This window comes from Microtus ochrogaster, chromosome 1, assembly GCF_000317375.1.
Source record: "Microtus ochrogaster isolate Prairie Vole_2 chromosome 1, MicOch1.0, whole genome shotgun sequence".
NCBI lineage: Eukaryota > Metazoa > Chordata > Mammalia > Rodentia > Cricetidae > Microtus > Microtus ochrogaster.
Window position 1 is genome coordinate 39,179,732 of NC_022009.1, and position 15,565 is coordinate 39,195,296.

The window sequence follows — 15,565 nt, forward strand, 5'->3', positions numbered from 1 at the left end:
CCCACTCCTTTTGTACCTTTAACCTCCTGACTGGTGCACCTGGTTCCTCTCCTCTCTCTGGATTCTCCCTCCCCCATGGTTTCTCCCCATAAGTCCGGCTCAGTCTGGTCACGTTCACCCTGGACTCCCCAGATATCCATAGCTCTGACTATGCTCTCAGCCGTTATCTGTAACGAGCGTTCTCCTCCACCACACCTAGGAGCAGCCGTGTCCTTTCCTTTCCTTTCCTGTCTTTCTCTGTTCACCCACCACTTTAATATGTTGTAGTAGAAAAACACATCTGAAACCAGGCATGGTGGTCCATATCTTTAACCCAGCATTAGAAAAGAAAAGGCAGGTAGATTTCTGAGTTCGAAGCCAGACTATTATGGAGATAGATTTCCAGGACGGGCAGTGCTACACAGAGAAACCAGTCTCAAAAAAACAAAACAACAGAACACATTTGTGTCCCATATTATAAAATATGTGTTTTACTATTACCCTGACACATGCACGCTGTTGCTGGCTCCTTGTCTTATGCTAACTGCTCCCAGCACCCATGCCCCTTGAGAAGAACAAAGGTGACACCTCCAGACACCAGTGAACTTACCATTTCTAAGTCTAACCAAAACATCCATGAAGGGGCTAGAACACAAGGGATACCGAGAAGGAAAGAAGAAACACTGGACATCACAAGCCTCAGGCTGTGGCTGACCCTCTGATAAGAGGGGTAAAATTGATTTCCAGTATAACTTCTTATGTCATCATCCTGACCCCCACACACTCCTTCCCACCTCCCCATCCCTGTAAAGCTATGGGGCTGCTGTGGGCTGGAGATATGTAAAGCTTAAGGTGGGCAGGGCAGGGGGTGGTTGAGTGTGTGTGTGTGTGTGTGTGTGTGTGTGTGTGTGTGTGTGTTTTAAACATCAGTCAGGATTGAAAAAGATCTAAGTAAAGCCATCTACTCAGAAGTAGGCAGATGGGTGGAGCAGGAGCCTACTTCTCCTATTCCTTTCAAACCCCACCAGGGAGCTGACTCATTGTAAGGGGCAGGCCTTGTCTCTATTGGTTCAGTAGCAAGGGTCTGTCCTTCGCTCCTCAGATTTAAATCACTTCCTAAGCTTACCAGTTACCCAGGCATCTCACCATGTTGGGTTAGTAGACCTCAGCGCTGGCGTGGGCTGGGAACTGGGCTCCCTGACCCAAACCTAAAAAGAACTCAAGTAACTCTCTCTAACCTTCTCTACCCACCCCATCTCTCCCTAGGAACATTCATAAGTGCTGCAGTAGGAGCAGGTATGTTTTTTGTGCCTGCTGGGAGGCTGTGGGGGCTTTGTGGTTTGCGGTGGGCTCTACGCCAGTTCCTGCTTTCTGCTGGATTCTGGAGCTGCCTGGGGAAGAGCCAGGGCCAGAGCTGTGCTCACTCACTCTGGGGATGAGCTTCACGTTTCCTGACTAGTTTTTCCTCCAGGCTTTTATATAATGAACAGCAAGGAGAGAAGGATGTTGAGCAGGGGAGGGGCGGTTAGTTAAAATGCAGTAGTTGATCAACCTTGCATAGAAGTGAGGCTCAGTGCTGAATTCCACAAGTTCAGACAACTTGGTGAGACCCTGGCTCTGTCAGATCCTCCACTGACCTCTTGGCCTCCACCTGGCTCCCTGCCTATCCTTCTTTACCTTTGGACCCTTTCCCTGCTGTTCATAAAAGATAGACCCCCCCTCCAAACTGTCCAGGAATTCTTGAGTGGGTCTTTTCCCTGAGCCCACACCAACTCCTCTCCCTACAGCTGTGGGTGTGGGAGCTACACCTGTAGTCCTGACTGCCATGGGCTTCACGGGGACAGGAATAGCAGCAGCATCCATAGCAGCCAAGATGATGTCAGCAGCAGCCATCGCCAATGGGGGTGGAGTTGCAGCAGGAAGCATGGTGGCCGCACTGCAGTCAGTGGGTAAGTGTCCCTCCAGGCAAGATGACTGGAGAGACAGCCAAGGAGGGCATTTCCCTGCCTCTCCCTCTTTTCCCACCTTTAATATCACCTGTGTCTTAAACTTGTGTCCTTGCTATCTGCTTCATTATGAGTGAGGCTGGGGTGAGGTGCAGAGTAAGGGATGCCGGATGGCACAGCAGGAAAGAACCCTGGTCCAAGATTCATGCTCCCTGGGCTCTGAATCTTCCCTAACTGGGTGTCCTTCTCCAGTGTGTTCCTCTCTGTACAGTAATGTAGAAAGGACATTCCTCTCAGGAGAGCTCTTTCTCCTGTATCACAGTTTACCCAAATCTGTCTTCTGTTTCTGGTCTACTTTGAATATCTCTGTCTAAAGCAGAGCCCAAGGTTCATACAAAAAGACAGTGGGGAATTTCTAAGCCTAAGGCCACTGACTGTCCACTGCACTGTCTCCTTCCCAGGTGTCGTTGGACTCTCCACATCAACCAACATCATACTGGGTACTGTTGGGGCAGCTGCTGCACTCTTGATATGAACTTAGGAGATAACACCTCTACCAGTAGACCCCAAAGACTATATGGAGTTTCTATGAGACAGTGTACCCCAAGATGATCTTCAAAATCTTTCACTGACATCAGAGGAAAAAAATGAAAAATAAAGGCCTTTTGCTGGTGTCCCTATCTTTGCTTGTGGTGGCTCTTTGAAGGGATTTTATGCTTGAGAGTTTCAGTTCTACAGGTTTCCACAGCCACATTCAGGCTGGCTATCAAATGGATGTTGGCCAGCACACAGCCAAAAGAGAGAAGGCTTCATGTGGCCCCTGCCTTAGTTATGATGGTCTCTGTATCATGGGGGCTGCTTTGGGTCTTTATGGACTTCACTGTCTTGCTTATTAAAAGTTGGTCTAATAGAGGCTCCCATTCTGGGGCAAAGGTGAAAGGTGGCCAAGAACATTGACCTGAAAGCTGTTGGTCCTTTGCCATCAAAGGTTCTGGATATGCAGGACGATGAGCAGAACAGACCTAACCCACTGTACTGCTGAAAGACTGACAGAGAACTAACAGGGATGCACTGGGCTGGCTAATGCATGGGGACCTCAGGAAGGAGATAGAATCAGAAATGCTCACCTCCATAAAATGTCCATAAAGTTGAAAAGGAGGCGAAAATTCCAGCTTTATTTCCTGGGACACTGACCACACCCTGACCTAAGGTCGGTAGTCATCACCCACATGATGCACAATGCAGTGCTGGAAAAGGTCCACACTGATGTCCTGAGGCAGAAAGATTCTGCCCTTTGTCAAACCATTGGGACACAGTATACCGTTCACAGTAATGATAGTCACAAACTTGGAATACTGAGAGTCAAGGTTTGATCTTCAGGGAAAGATCTGGAAGACTTCCTGGAGGAGGGAAAAATAGATGCCCCAAGGAGAGGCATGCAGAAGTCTCTCAGGAGGAGCGAACAGAAAGACATCAGGTTGTGTGAGGACATCAGTTAGGTCAGGTCTGATGGGTTGCATGCATCAATCACTTTCAGGCAATCAAGGAGAGCTCTGTGGGGTCTTTGTCTATCAGCAGGAGGGCTGGGATGGTGGCTGAAGTTTTCCAGAAACAGGTGTGGGGCTGGTCCAGGAGAAGTGGTTGATAATGCATCATTCAGGCATTCGATACCCACCTCTCTGGAGTGGCCCCTCTAGATGACCTCCACAAGGCAGATGGGGTTAGGAATCAATCCTGGTCCAAAGATAGTTTCTTGGCTTCCTTATTAGCATAGCAGTAGTGGCCAACGGACAGAAACAGGATCAAGTCTGTTGCACAGATAGGCCACTGGCCTCTTGCGGAGTTCCAATACCTGAGCTAGGAGGTTCCCCACCTTTGAAATCATTTGCATAGGACAGGATGCCCTTGTTGCCCCTTCTTTCTTGGTGTCTCTGATTTCCCATCTGGGATCTCTTTAATAGGTCTTTGGAAGCATTGCTAATACTGCTGAGGTCAATCTTTGGTTTTGTATCTTTCCTACACAGTAAAAGGTTATTATTAACCTTTGCATTTTGGTTTATCATTTTCTCCAATCAAAAGAAGGTTATTGTTAACCTTTTCAGCAATCTCCAGTAATTAGGGCCCCTTCGTATCTAACTTCAGAAATTCCTCTCTATTCACTTGGGCTGACTACATGGCAAAACCAATACTATAGCTAGCTTCATTTCTGGTCTTTCTGTGTCTATGGGAGTGGACATCAGGTGAGGGTCAGAAGCGAACCCTGTGGGTGATTCCTGGGATTCTTGTGTTAAGTCTCTCACCTAGACACACTAGTAATTCTTCTAGAAACATCCTTCAATGCTCATAAAAAGGACCTGGGGAAAACTGCTCAGAGCCTGCTTTTTTTGGGCAATGCTGGAGTCCCAGTCAGGTCAGGGAGAAGAGAAAGCTCACTCTAGGAGGGCTTCACTGTCTGGCAGTGATGCTCGGCCTGGACCCAGGGTGGTTTTTCTGCTCCCATGCCTGAGTCTGTCCCAAATAGAAAACTCTACAATTCCCTAGAGCAAATGTAATCAGTGAAGCATTTTCCGCATACCAAGCATGGGCAAGGTCTGTGTTGGAAACACAAAGAGGAAGACAGTTCCCTCCAGTGAGGCTGAGAGGGCAGGCAGAGGGTTCAGGTTTCTGTGGTGACTGAGTTGAGAACAAAGGTTTGAGTGCAGGTCACCAGTATCTATCACTGGATACCTAGTGCCAGGGCAGTAGGAATACAAACCAGGCTCTGGCGATGAGACCAGTGGCTCAAAGCAGGATGTCATGCTAAATTCCTCCTAGGGACCGAACCAACCCACACCTGCCTGGTCGATTTAGGTCAATTCCCCCTGCAGGGAGGAGCCACTGAGGAGGTGACCTGCTCAGAGTTCTCAGGGCAAAGGGTAACTTCTGTTTGTGTGCTGAAATTATTCTACCTGAGCACTCATCTACCCCTGTGTCTCTGTGAATGATGGAGGGAGAAAGACGTGAGCCTAACCCACCCAAGCCCAGGGAACAGAGGCGACAGTCCCTGCTCAACATTCACCACACAAACAACACACATGATGATAAGGAAAAGGCTGGCAACAACTTGGTTTTATTTCTTATTTCCAATTAGGCGTCTGACACTGGCAGATCGTCTCCTGGGGTTGACTGATCGTTCTCTAGGTTGACCAAGCAGGGAGGTGTCACCTCTACTCCCCTGTCCTCTAAACAGAGAACTCGATCTCACACAGATGCCATTACACTACCCAGAAGAGAAGATCCTGCAGATCCCAAGAGGACAGACCATTCCCTGAGGTTAACTGATCACTCTCTGTGTGGGAGAAGGTTGGGGTGTCTCCTCTGCTTCCCTCTCTGCTTCTGTGAGGAGTGAAAGGATAGAACTCTCAGAGATGCCATTATGCTGACACAATGGTAGGTCCTGTAGATGCCAGGAGGGCAGATTGTCCCCTAAGGTTAACTGACCATTCTCTAGGTTGGACAAGCTGTGACCAGTCCCCTCTCCTTTCATGTCCTCTTCTCCGAGGAGAGAAGGGCGGGAACTCTGAGAGATGCCCATCACACTGGCCACCACGGCAGATCCTGCAGAGCCTAAGAGGACTTTAGATGACAGGGAGAGTCCTGCAGCTCCTGGGGAAGAAACAAATGATGAAAATCGTGAGATGGGATCAAACTGGGTCCCAGACGGTCATCATAGCCAGCATCATTCAGATGGCCTAAGGCACAAACTCTCCACAGCATGGCTACTTCTAAAGTCTCTGGGATCTGTATCCATCACAATTACTTTTACAAGAAACAAAAGGAAGTCCATAATGAACTCTAGGGATTCCCTGTCTGTTAGGGAAGAAGGCTGGACCCAAGGTGGAGCTTTGTACCCCAGCTAATCTGTTCCTCCCTCCTCCACCTCTTTTGCTAAAACCCTGAAAGAAGAGAAAGCAGGATGTAAGAAGCTGGACTGTGTCTTGCCCTCCCTCTAGTTCACCTGCCATGACACTTACCCACGGACTGCAGAGTGGCCACCAGGCTACCAGCCGCGACTCCACCCCCATTAGCAATAGCTGACAAGGACATCATCTTAGCTGCTAGAGAGGAGGCAGCAATTCCTGTCCCAGTGAAACCCACAGCACCCAGCACGGGGGGCACAGCAGCTACGGTCATGGCTGTGGGAAGAGGCTGGTGTCAGGTGCATTTGGGGAAAAGGACCCACACACACTGGGTCTGAACGGGAAAGGATTGCTGGGGTCTGGAGAAAGAGAGAATGAGCAGAGCAGACTGGGCCAGGTCTTTTCCTCTTCCTCGGAGGCCTCCTTGGAGAAGCCCAAAGCACAGGTCGATAGTAGTTCTAGAGGCAGGCTCTGAACCAGGGAACCAGGACTCAGGAATCAGGGAGCATAGGCAAAGAGTGGATGTTTGTCACTGCAGATAGAGTCCTGGGCTGGCTCTGACGAGTAGCAAGACCTTCACCAGGTAAGTTGCTGTTGAGGCCTCAGTGTCTGTCCTGATCTAATACTTGGGTAAAAGATTGGCCCATTGTATGTGTTTGCAGAGGATCACATCTTGCCCAGGAGACAGGAGATGCATGTAACACAACCCTTGAGGCTCGAGGAGGTGTCAAGAGCCCTGCTGTGTCTCCAGTGAGCAAGTCAGGAGCCACCAAGCTGATGGGCCTGCATAGCATTGTCTAGTACGTTCCAACTCTCCTCAACTCAGACATACAGCACCCTAGACATCTCTAAGACATGACAAGCTCATTTTTGAAAAAGAAAGTAGGAGCTCGAAGGAGTTTAAATCCATTCACCAGGCATCAAGGTGACTAGTCTTAAACAAGGAGGTGGGTACCTGCTAGAGATGCGGCCCGTGACTACAGTATACTCCACCCTTGTGTCAGGTCCTTCTTTCTAGCCATTTCCTTCCTCCCATCTACAGCCTTGCCCAGCACCTGCAGGGAAGTCTCCTGGGGCAACATGGGCTGCTTCCTGGCTCCCTGTTTATGGGGAGGGTGGGAGCAGACTTGCACCCCTTCCCTGAAGATACTTACCTCCCCCAAGCACAGCAACAGCAGCCTTGGCTAGAAAGGAAAAGAGAATCCTGTGAGAGGATACGCACTGTCTCCTACTCCATCCAGCTTACAGGAAGGATCGAGCCCTGTCTGTTCCTCCCTGAGAGATAGGACCCACGTGCATTTGTCTGCCCTGAGGAGGCACAGGCAGCTTGGCTCTGGAGAACTCAGACATCTCAGATGGATTTTGCTCTGTTCTTCCATTACTTGCCTGCTTGTTGTTTGCCTGTTGTGGGGAAGGAAGTCTGATGTGGTTACCTTTTCTTTTCTCTGTAGCCCCCAAAGCAGGTTAGGTTCAAACAAAACAAAAACAAAACCAGCTGGGGATACAGGCTGATAAGGAAATGACTATCCTGGCTCCATGTAAAAAGAGAAAAAGAACACTATTCCTATGGGTATCACTAGACACCATGCGGTAGCCTCTCTCAGTGAGCACAGAGTACTCGGCCTGTTATTGGCAGTCTTGGCTTGACTGATGGAGGGCTTAGCCGCCATCACGGTCAGGAGCACAACAGCAGGCAGTCACAAGAGGTTTTTGAAACCTCAAAATCTAAACCCAGTGACGCACCCCCTCCATCAAAGCTGCACCTCCTAAATGTTCCCAAAATCTTCCACCAACAAGTGAGGAAACAGGGTATTACATGAGTCTTTGGGTTCTGTTCTCATCCAAACACAATAGCTATCCTGGTGGGTTCTTCCCTTTACATAGTGCTGCTGGTTGATAGGAAGCAGTTTCAGTGTTTGCCAGTGTGGATTACCAGACACTCTCCTTGGCCCTATGGGAAGCAGAAAATCTCCAGGGTATAGAAAGAGGTACATCATGGTAAGGTCTAAATGGATCGAGGCAGCACATCTGTGATGCAAACTTGCGAACTGAATTTTTTTTTTAAAGTGACAGGGTCTCTCTGTGTAGTCTTGGCTGTCCTGGAACTCACTGTCTAGACCAGGCTGGTCTTGAACTCAGAGATCTGCCTGCCTCTCATTTTCAAGTGATGGGATTACAGGCATGCACTACCACCACCCGGCTGAAGGCTACTTAAGAGACTTGTTTGGATAAACTGAGGTACCAGCTCATTGTTCACTTTTCCAGGGAGCCCTCCCAGACCCCCTTTGAACAGAATTCATTAATCTAAATATTGAGCTACCATATTAAGCCTTATTTGGGTACATATGAGCTCAGTGCCCAACAGTATGGGCCTCCAGGCAGCATGCAGGATCCTGATCCTCAGCAGACACAGGGGCCAGCATTGAAAACTCTGAAGCTGTAGTGCCAGGAGGTCAAAGGTAACCCAGAGAGCTTAGGCAGCTCTCTAGTGGCCTATGGGTTAAACTGGGGGAATGGAAGCCAGGTTTGTACAAAGCAGGTACTGAGTTGCCAGGAGCAACTCTGGAGGGCATATGGACCCAGGGGCTCATGAGCATGGTTGGAAATCATTTGCTGTTCACTGGTACTGGCAAGCAGGGGAGGTTGTTACCAGGCTGCCCTGGCCATGAACATGAAGGCCTTTGCTCCAAAAGAAGTGCTATCTGTCGCAATCCCACCATGCTGGGTTCTACTGAAGGCCACAGAACTAGCCAAGTTTTTTGGAGATATTTAGAACTTCAGTCTTGGGCCTCTTTCCACTATCACCCACACAACTCTGAATTTCCTTTTTATTTACTGGCCCTTGCAGAAGGAGAAGCCCTACAATTCCTCCTGCCCAGGGCCTTCAACAATGGTCCCACTGGTCAATGAGGAATAATAATGACAGACATGGTGGCTGTGCCAGCAGTTTTAGTATTTAGACAACGGACAGGAAAATTGTCACAGGCTTAAGGGCAATTAATTTTACTGTGTTACATGCACAGTGACTCCTAAGCTAGCCTGGGCTATCGAGTCAGCCCCCTCTCCAGAAAGAGAGGGCAACAATGTTATCTTCCTCTGAGGCTATTAGAACACTTTAAGGAATTTATCAATGTAATAGGCTAAAATTTGAGGCATGAATGCATGCAATGATATCCTACTGATCCTATATTATCTCCTTCTCTGGATTCCCTAACCATCTGCATTTCTGACAAGCAGAAAGGAGAGCAAACTGTTGCCTGTAATAGTCCTTGTTGAGTCTTGAGCTTTGCCCATGACCCTGGCATGGGAGCTACATTAAAATTAGTCTGGACTCCAAATCCCAGCATGCTTGTTCTTGAGGGGTCAGGGCCTCTCCCACAGGGTATTTAAGTGGGCTCCCAGAGGAGAAACACGTGGTTTCGGGTTTGCATGGGCTCCCTGCTTTCTTGTACTGCCATGAGCTCCGTCTCTCAAGAGCATCGTACTTAATGAATAATGTACATTTTAATTTGGTTTGATCTGACCTTATTGGATTTCTTTGCGCTGGCAGAGCCGCTCCTCTTCATATTTTTTTTTTTCTTAACAGTTCTCCATGCCGATTTGGGGCTCAAGGAGGACTGTCTGATATGCAGGGCCACTTACCTCCAGTGGGACAAACAGCCAAGACATAGGCCGGGCCCCCTGACAGGATGCTTCCAGCCTTCAGTGCCCCGAATGCAGATGCAAGCACAGGTGCTCCAGAGCCCAGGGCAGTCTGGGCTAACAGGGTGAGCCCTGGAGGGAAAATGTTACAGTTTGGGAAGTGTCAGAAGCACATCCTCCATGAATTGCCTGCTGTGTGGTCTAGAAAAATCCTTAAGTGCATCTGCCCTGGGGATACAAAGGAAAAGGACACTACCTGCACAAAAGACTGTGTGTGCTTTCAGAAGTCCATGTCTCTAGGTTCTCTAGGGACACAGGTGGAGAGCCATGCAAATGATAAAATCTGTCTGCAGAAACACACACACACACACACAAACATGTTGACACCAAAACCCTGAAAATTTGGGGGTGAAAGAGAAGATATCTGGGAGGAAAATAAATAAATAAAGTGAAGAGGAGGCCGCACAAACTGGAAGAAGGACTGAAGCATAGAACTTTGTAGAGATCGACACCCTAGTTGTAGATTCAGAAGGTCTAAAGTTCGGAAAAGAAACAAATGTGAATTCTCCTGGTAAATCAAAGAGACATGAGAACAGAATATAGAACCCAGATCCAGACCCCAGGAACCACGGTCTCTGAGTAGGACCTAATAAAGCATGTAGGTCTGTGCTGTTAGGGAATCAAAGCCCAGGACAATGCTAGGGTCTGATCTCCTTCAGGGCTTTCTCACAGATAAGGCCATGTGTGTGAGAGTGGGCAGCCAAGGGCAGGATGCTGTACTCTGCATCACTATCTCCTCAGCCCCCCCCCGACTCTCGAGCCTCCTTTGTCACTTACCCTGGGAGCCAGCTAGAATGGTGCCCGAGACTGCACCTCCAACTTTGGCCATAGCTGTTGAAGCTGTTATCTTGCAGACAAGGGAAGCCACTAGCGTGCCTGTTCCAGCCACTGCCATGGGATCCAGTAGAAGTTCCAAACACAACCCGAATCTGTTAACAGAATTGGAGTTTTGCTGAGGAGACTGGGGACCCAGTGGTGGATTCCCACCAGCCAACCTGGAAATCCCAGAGACTCCAGGGTGGATAGAGCACCTGGTCAGAGTTGGTGGTAACAGTGCAAGGTCCTGCATCTGTTTAATAGACAGGGGCTCAGGAACCATTTCAGCCACTGCAAGTGATTTGCTCAGGGAGAAAGGCTCCATGGCAAAGACATGCATGTCCAGCTGCTGACAAATACCAGCTCCTTGCCATGCTGCTCTAACACTTGGAGCTCATCTCACCTACTCTGTAGCCTCCAGGGGCAGCTGAAGCCTTGGGTCCCTTCCTCCTAGGTAGGCACTCTTGATTGTGCTTTCATGAGAACAAAAGATGGGTCAGAGAGTGAGGGTACACTGGCCTCCTCTCAACCTTGAAGGGACTTAGCCACCAAGACTATGGGCTCCAGGAAGGAGCCATCTGTCTCCTGTCCTTACCCAGTTTAAATCTCTGAGTATTCTGAAATGACCCTTACCACCACCAACCATGACCCCACCCCTGCATCTATCCACCCCTCCACCCCCGGATCTTGAATGTGTTTCTGTTAAATTCAGTTCTTTTCCGAGTGGAAAATCCACCCTTGCTTGAAGACATACCTAGAGATGCACAGCTGTCAATTAAATAAGTTTCCTTTTTCTCTATTCTTTCCAGTCCTGGAAAAAAAAAAAATCCAGTGGTCCGAGGCTGCTGATGAGACGGGTTTCGTTTTCCGGTTCTCTCCAGTCCTGAAACAAAATCCAGTCTTGTTGAAGACACACCCAATGATCCAGGCAGCCAATGAGATAGGTTTCCTTTTCCCTGTTCTCCAGGCCTGAAAAAAAAATCCACTCTAATTGATGACTCACCCAGCCATCCAACGCAGCCAGTGAGTTGGTTGTTTTCCCTGCTCTCTCCAGGCCTGAAAAAAAAATCCACTCTGATTGATGACTCACCCAGTGATCCAAAGCAGCCAATGAGATAGGTTTTGTTTTCCCTGCTCTCTCCAGATCCTTCTGGGTTGGAAAGAATATGCTATTATTCTATAATTGGGCCTTCTGAATATTACTGTGTTTACAATGTATTGTAACATATTACTTCTTTGCTAGGGTTGATTTTACCCCAACCCATGCCAGTGTTCTGTAGGAACTGGAAGTAATAAAATTGATGTTATGACGATTTATTAAATAATCTTGCTTAGGAACTATTATATCACATTAAGTGGAATTTATCTAAAGGAGTGCTGCTTCCAATATGACTAGAAAGTTCAACTTATATAAAGAGGTTTGTTGTAGATTGTCATAAAGAAAAGTTTGTAATATAGTGTAGAACCCTCACCCCTTATTCTCAACGGGGTGAGAAGAAATTTCCTAGCAGAATGTTTTCCAGGAAGATAGTGTCCTTCCCCTCCCCCCAACGGGGAGATTCTGAGCACAAGGACACTTGGCTCAGCCCAGTCAGCCTCCTAGTACAGGCTGATAAACATGGCCTAACTCAGGAACAGTGGCCTTGCTCTAAAAACAAGGAAAAAGCTGACTTAGCAGGATGGGAGGGAACAAAAGTCCTTGCACCCATGCCAAAGCAGCTTCAAAAAGCCTTTTTGTAATTATGCCTTTAAAAGCTTACCCCACAGAGGAGAGACAAGTCCTCTCTCTACCTCCCTATACCGGGGTCAGGAGACAGGGGTTCCAAACATGTTTGTATTATGCTGATTAAACCTTGCTTATTCCAGTCTGGACCTCTCTGGTGGTCTCCCTCTGGGGGTCATAATCTGGGCATAACAATAGTTGAAGTTTCAGGTTGTTGAGAAAGTTTCCGCTATTGCTCACCATGATTGACCCCACATACCCCCAATTAGGCCCCATTCCCATAGCAACAGGAGACAACCCTGACTCTCAATCAACCATGCTCCTCCGGGAGCATTGCAAGGTCACATGTACCACGGGTCCTGGTCTGCCATCAAGTCCCCTGACCTCCTATCAGGTGGGCAAGATGCCCAGGAAAGGGAGTGCCAGCTTCCGGACTGTGGGCAGGGTTCAGAGGAAAATTCACAGCATTGCTAAGCTAAGACTTTTTGCTATCTGAGAGGGTTAGGGAAAAGAAAAAAGCACATACTTTCCTGATGAGTTCACTCTTTATTTTCTCATGCTGAATTCTGCCAACTCTGTTTGTTCTTCACAGCTTACAAAGACCCACAAAATCTTTCAGGCATTATATCTGAAGGTCACATGCCATTTCTTGAGTAAATGATAAGAACCAGAGTCATAATAAATCCAGATCAACTGTCACAGGAAGGAGCTCTTTCTCTCAGTCAGCTCCCTAATTAGTGGACTGCAAGCCTAAACTGCAAAATTAAAGATCTTTTTCTTATCTACAGAGGTAGGCTTATGGAAGTAAACTCCTGAGGAGACTAGGCATAATAAGGAGCTTGTGTGCTAGATTCTGTACTCCTAAGTGTATGAACATTTGAAACATTTTGTGGTTAGTGGTCTTAAAAGCAGGACTTTCCCAGACTGGAGACTGTATCCAAGGGCGATTGTTGTCAGAGAGAGAGGCAAAGCTGAGTCGGGGCTCCACTGAGAGGACCTTGTAGTGTGAGCTGCAGGGCAGGGGTGGGGCCTGGAGGGCAGATGAGTTCATGCAGCCAAGGCACAGCGACAGCAAAAGTGTTTGAAATCTTACAATATAGTTTCTGCCCTGCATGGAACCCTTGATCATAATAAAGGAAACTTGTAATGCTTTCTTGGGGCTATGAAGTTAGTTTTGAAAGGCCCTCAGAGAGGACCTTTTTCTCCGATGAAGACCCCAGAACCAGGACACTACGAGACCAGGCCACAGGATGCAATTAGCAAGAGGTTTATTGAGGAAACACAGGTACCTGCGGGCAGCAAAGTCTTTCGGAGGACTTTGTGCGCCTACCAACTGGAGGGTGGGCTTTTTATAGGGAAGAGCAAAAAGCAAGTTTACAGAAGCAAAAGCATGGTTATCGGTAGATCGGAATGAGGCGGGGTGTCAGCAAGAAGCAAGTTTACAGAAGCAAAAGCGTGGTTATCGGAATGAGGAGGGGGGCATGAATGGTTTCCTCTCTCAGCATGGATGTTTGGCAATAGTCATCCTGTTCCTATCTTATTGACATCCTGCCTTGCAGTCTTCCTATCTCATAGACATCCTGCTCTCTCAAGCACATGGGATGTTCTTACAAGAGCAGGCTGGCTGCTGATCCGGAGAATTTTTTTTTTTATTTTAAAGCAAACAGGACGTTCCCCTGGGAGCATGCTAGCTGCGGGTTTTGAGGAGGGGGTCTGTCGGGTCTTTCAGTTTATTTTTTGTAGCCCTGGCCTGTTAGAGAACCTTTCGGGGACCAGCCCCTACGAAAAAACAGTTTTCACCAGTGTAGAGGCGTGGGAAAAACAAAGACACAATTCACGCAACAGTATCAAGAGGGAGTTTCAGGGATTATTCAGATCCCGAAATCACCCATGTTTATAATTTCCAAAAGCTTTGATACCAAAGGTAATCTGGGGGAGAAGGTAACAAAAAGCTTTATTAACGTTCTGTTGCCTAGGTAACGGGAATGATTCAAGTCACGTTTCACCTATGTCCACTTGGTCACGTAGGCTAAAACACCTCCTCATCAGGTGACCTCATAGTTACCATGGAAGGAGCAGAATCACATTAGCATATCCTGGCACCTCAGGATGACACCGAGTTTTCTTTATTTCATTAGAGCCAGGCGACCACCTCCTGTGTGGAAGTGCAAATCGTGCCTGTAAGTCTCTCAGATTCTCTGACTGCCAGACAATGTGGGAATGGGCCCCTACAATTCCTCCCTTCTTATTAATTTTAATAATGTCTGTGCTTCTCAACAGGACAGATGAGTGTGTCTGTCTTAGGTGAAGGCTTTCTCATTTGCCCAGACTTATCTGTCACTGGAACAGGCATTCTTAATTACTTGAGTCCCTGTCTTAGGCTTCTGGGGCGAAAAAGATTCAAATCCATCTCTGACTGCTGACCTCTGTGAACAAAAGAGATTAAGGGAGAGAACTAGCTTTGGACTCTGTTTCTCAGAGCCAAACTTTTTTGGAATAATGTTTTATGAATATGCTCCCAAAGGCGATAGTCTCCTATAGTTAAAGGAGAGGAGAATCACCTGGTTTGGAAATGTTTTCTTCAGCTGGTCTAGAGCACCTCTTAACAATTTTATACTGTATCAAAATCCAATCTAAAATTCTTAACAAATGTGTTAAATTCAAGCTTTCCAGGATGTGTCAAACTTTCCTAACATCTTCTAAGCAATTACAAACATTACCAGGTCGCTGGGTGGATCTGGTCAGTGTTCAATGTGCTGGCCAGTACTGAATAAGGCTTGCTTCAAATCTGGCAAAAAAATGTGGTAGAGGTCTTATTATTCCCCCCTGATGGAATTAACACCCTCCAAGAGGATATTTGATATAATCAGTCAGTAAGATTCGGAAGTATTATCTCTTTTGAAGATTCTGTTTTTATAGCAATAATATGCCGTCCCTGTGAGAAATCACTCCACATACGTGGAGATTAGTAAAGAAAACATGGAAGAAGATTGGGCTCAGTGGTTAAGAGTACTTCTGCTGCTGCCTAGGTCCTGGGTTCAATTCCCAACACCCACATGGAGGCTTACCACCTCCTCAGACACCAACTGCACAGATATACATGCTGGCAAAACAGTCATACACATAAAATAGTAAAAATGAATCTAAAACACTTTTGAAGGAAAAAGCTCAATAGTAATAAACAAACAAATAAGTAAGCTCAGAGGATCTGGCCATGCATATAGAATTTGGCCATGAATAGAAGATTTTACTAGTGTCTTTACACCGTAGGCTTAGCATTCCACACATGTTGTCATCCTTAAATCTCTGTGAGTCCCAGCCCCAGTGCCCACACACTTTGAACAATTTAAACTGAGACGGTGATGTGGGAGTGTCATATATCAATCTGTTGATTTCATTGGTTAAGCAATAAAGAAACTGCTTGGCCCTGATAGGTTAAAACATAGGTGGGAGGAGTAAACAGAACAGAATGCTGGGAGGAAGAGGAAGTGAGCTCAGAC

General features: G+C 47.4%; 2 protein-coding genes across 3 annotated transcripts in view; one reads left to right on the forward strand and one right to left on the reverse strand.

Moving 5' to 3' along the window:
- The window catches only part of LOC113455946 (interferon alpha-inducible protein 27-like protein 2A), a 6,925-nt gene extending 4,346 nt beyond the window's left edge, over positions 1-2,579 (forward strand). Inside the window, exons 2-3 of the mRNA XM_026778668.1 lie at positions 1,767-1,928; positions 2,387-2,579. Of these exons, the coding sequence (XP_026634469.1) occupies positions 1,767-1,928; positions 2,387-2,460 (236 nt within the window). The 3' untranslated portion in view covers positions 2,461-2,579. The remainder of the gene's footprint in view (positions 1-1,766; positions 1,929-2,386) is intronic.
- Positions 2,580-5,018: 2,439 nt separating this feature from the next.
- On the reverse strand, positions 5,019-11,291 carry LOC101987814 (interferon alpha-inducible protein 27-like protein 2). Of its 2 annotated transcripts, XM_005343495.3 has the most exons (7): positions 11,097-11,279; positions 10,304-10,455; positions 9,467-9,598; positions 6,979-7,008; positions 5,939-6,100; positions 5,406-5,570; positions 5,019-5,300 (listed from the first exon to the last, which is right to left on the reverse strand). In XM_005343495.3, exons 2-7 carry the CDS (start codon positions 10,419-10,421, stop codon positions 5,239-5,241), a joined length of 669 nt encoding a protein of 222 aa, XP_005343552.1. In that variant the 5' UTR covers positions 10,422-10,455; positions 11,097-11,279; the 3' UTR covers positions 5,019-5,238. The 2 variants fall into 2 exon arrangements, with proteins under 2 accessions (XP_005343552.1, XP_026635351.1); XM_026779550.1 differs by having other exon boundaries at positions 5,019-5,570; positions 11,097-11,291.
- Between the last annotated feature and the right edge of the window lie 4,274 nt (positions 11,292-15,565).

Excerpts from the sequence above, each read along its gene's own strand:
- LOC101987814 (XM_026779550.1), bottom strand. The coding sequence starts at position 10,421 with ATGGCAGTGGCTGGAACAGGCACGCTAGTGGCTTCCCTTGTCTGCAAG. Across the intron at positions 9,599-10,303 it reads CATTCTAGCTGGCTCCCAGG|GGCTCACCCTGTTAGCCCAG; the intron begins GTAAGTGACAAA and ends TTTTCCCTCCAG. Across the intron at positions 7,009-9,466 it reads GGCTGTTTGTCCCACTGGAG|CCAAGGCTGCTGTTGCTGTG; the intron begins GTAAGTGGCCCT and ends TTTCCTTTCTAG.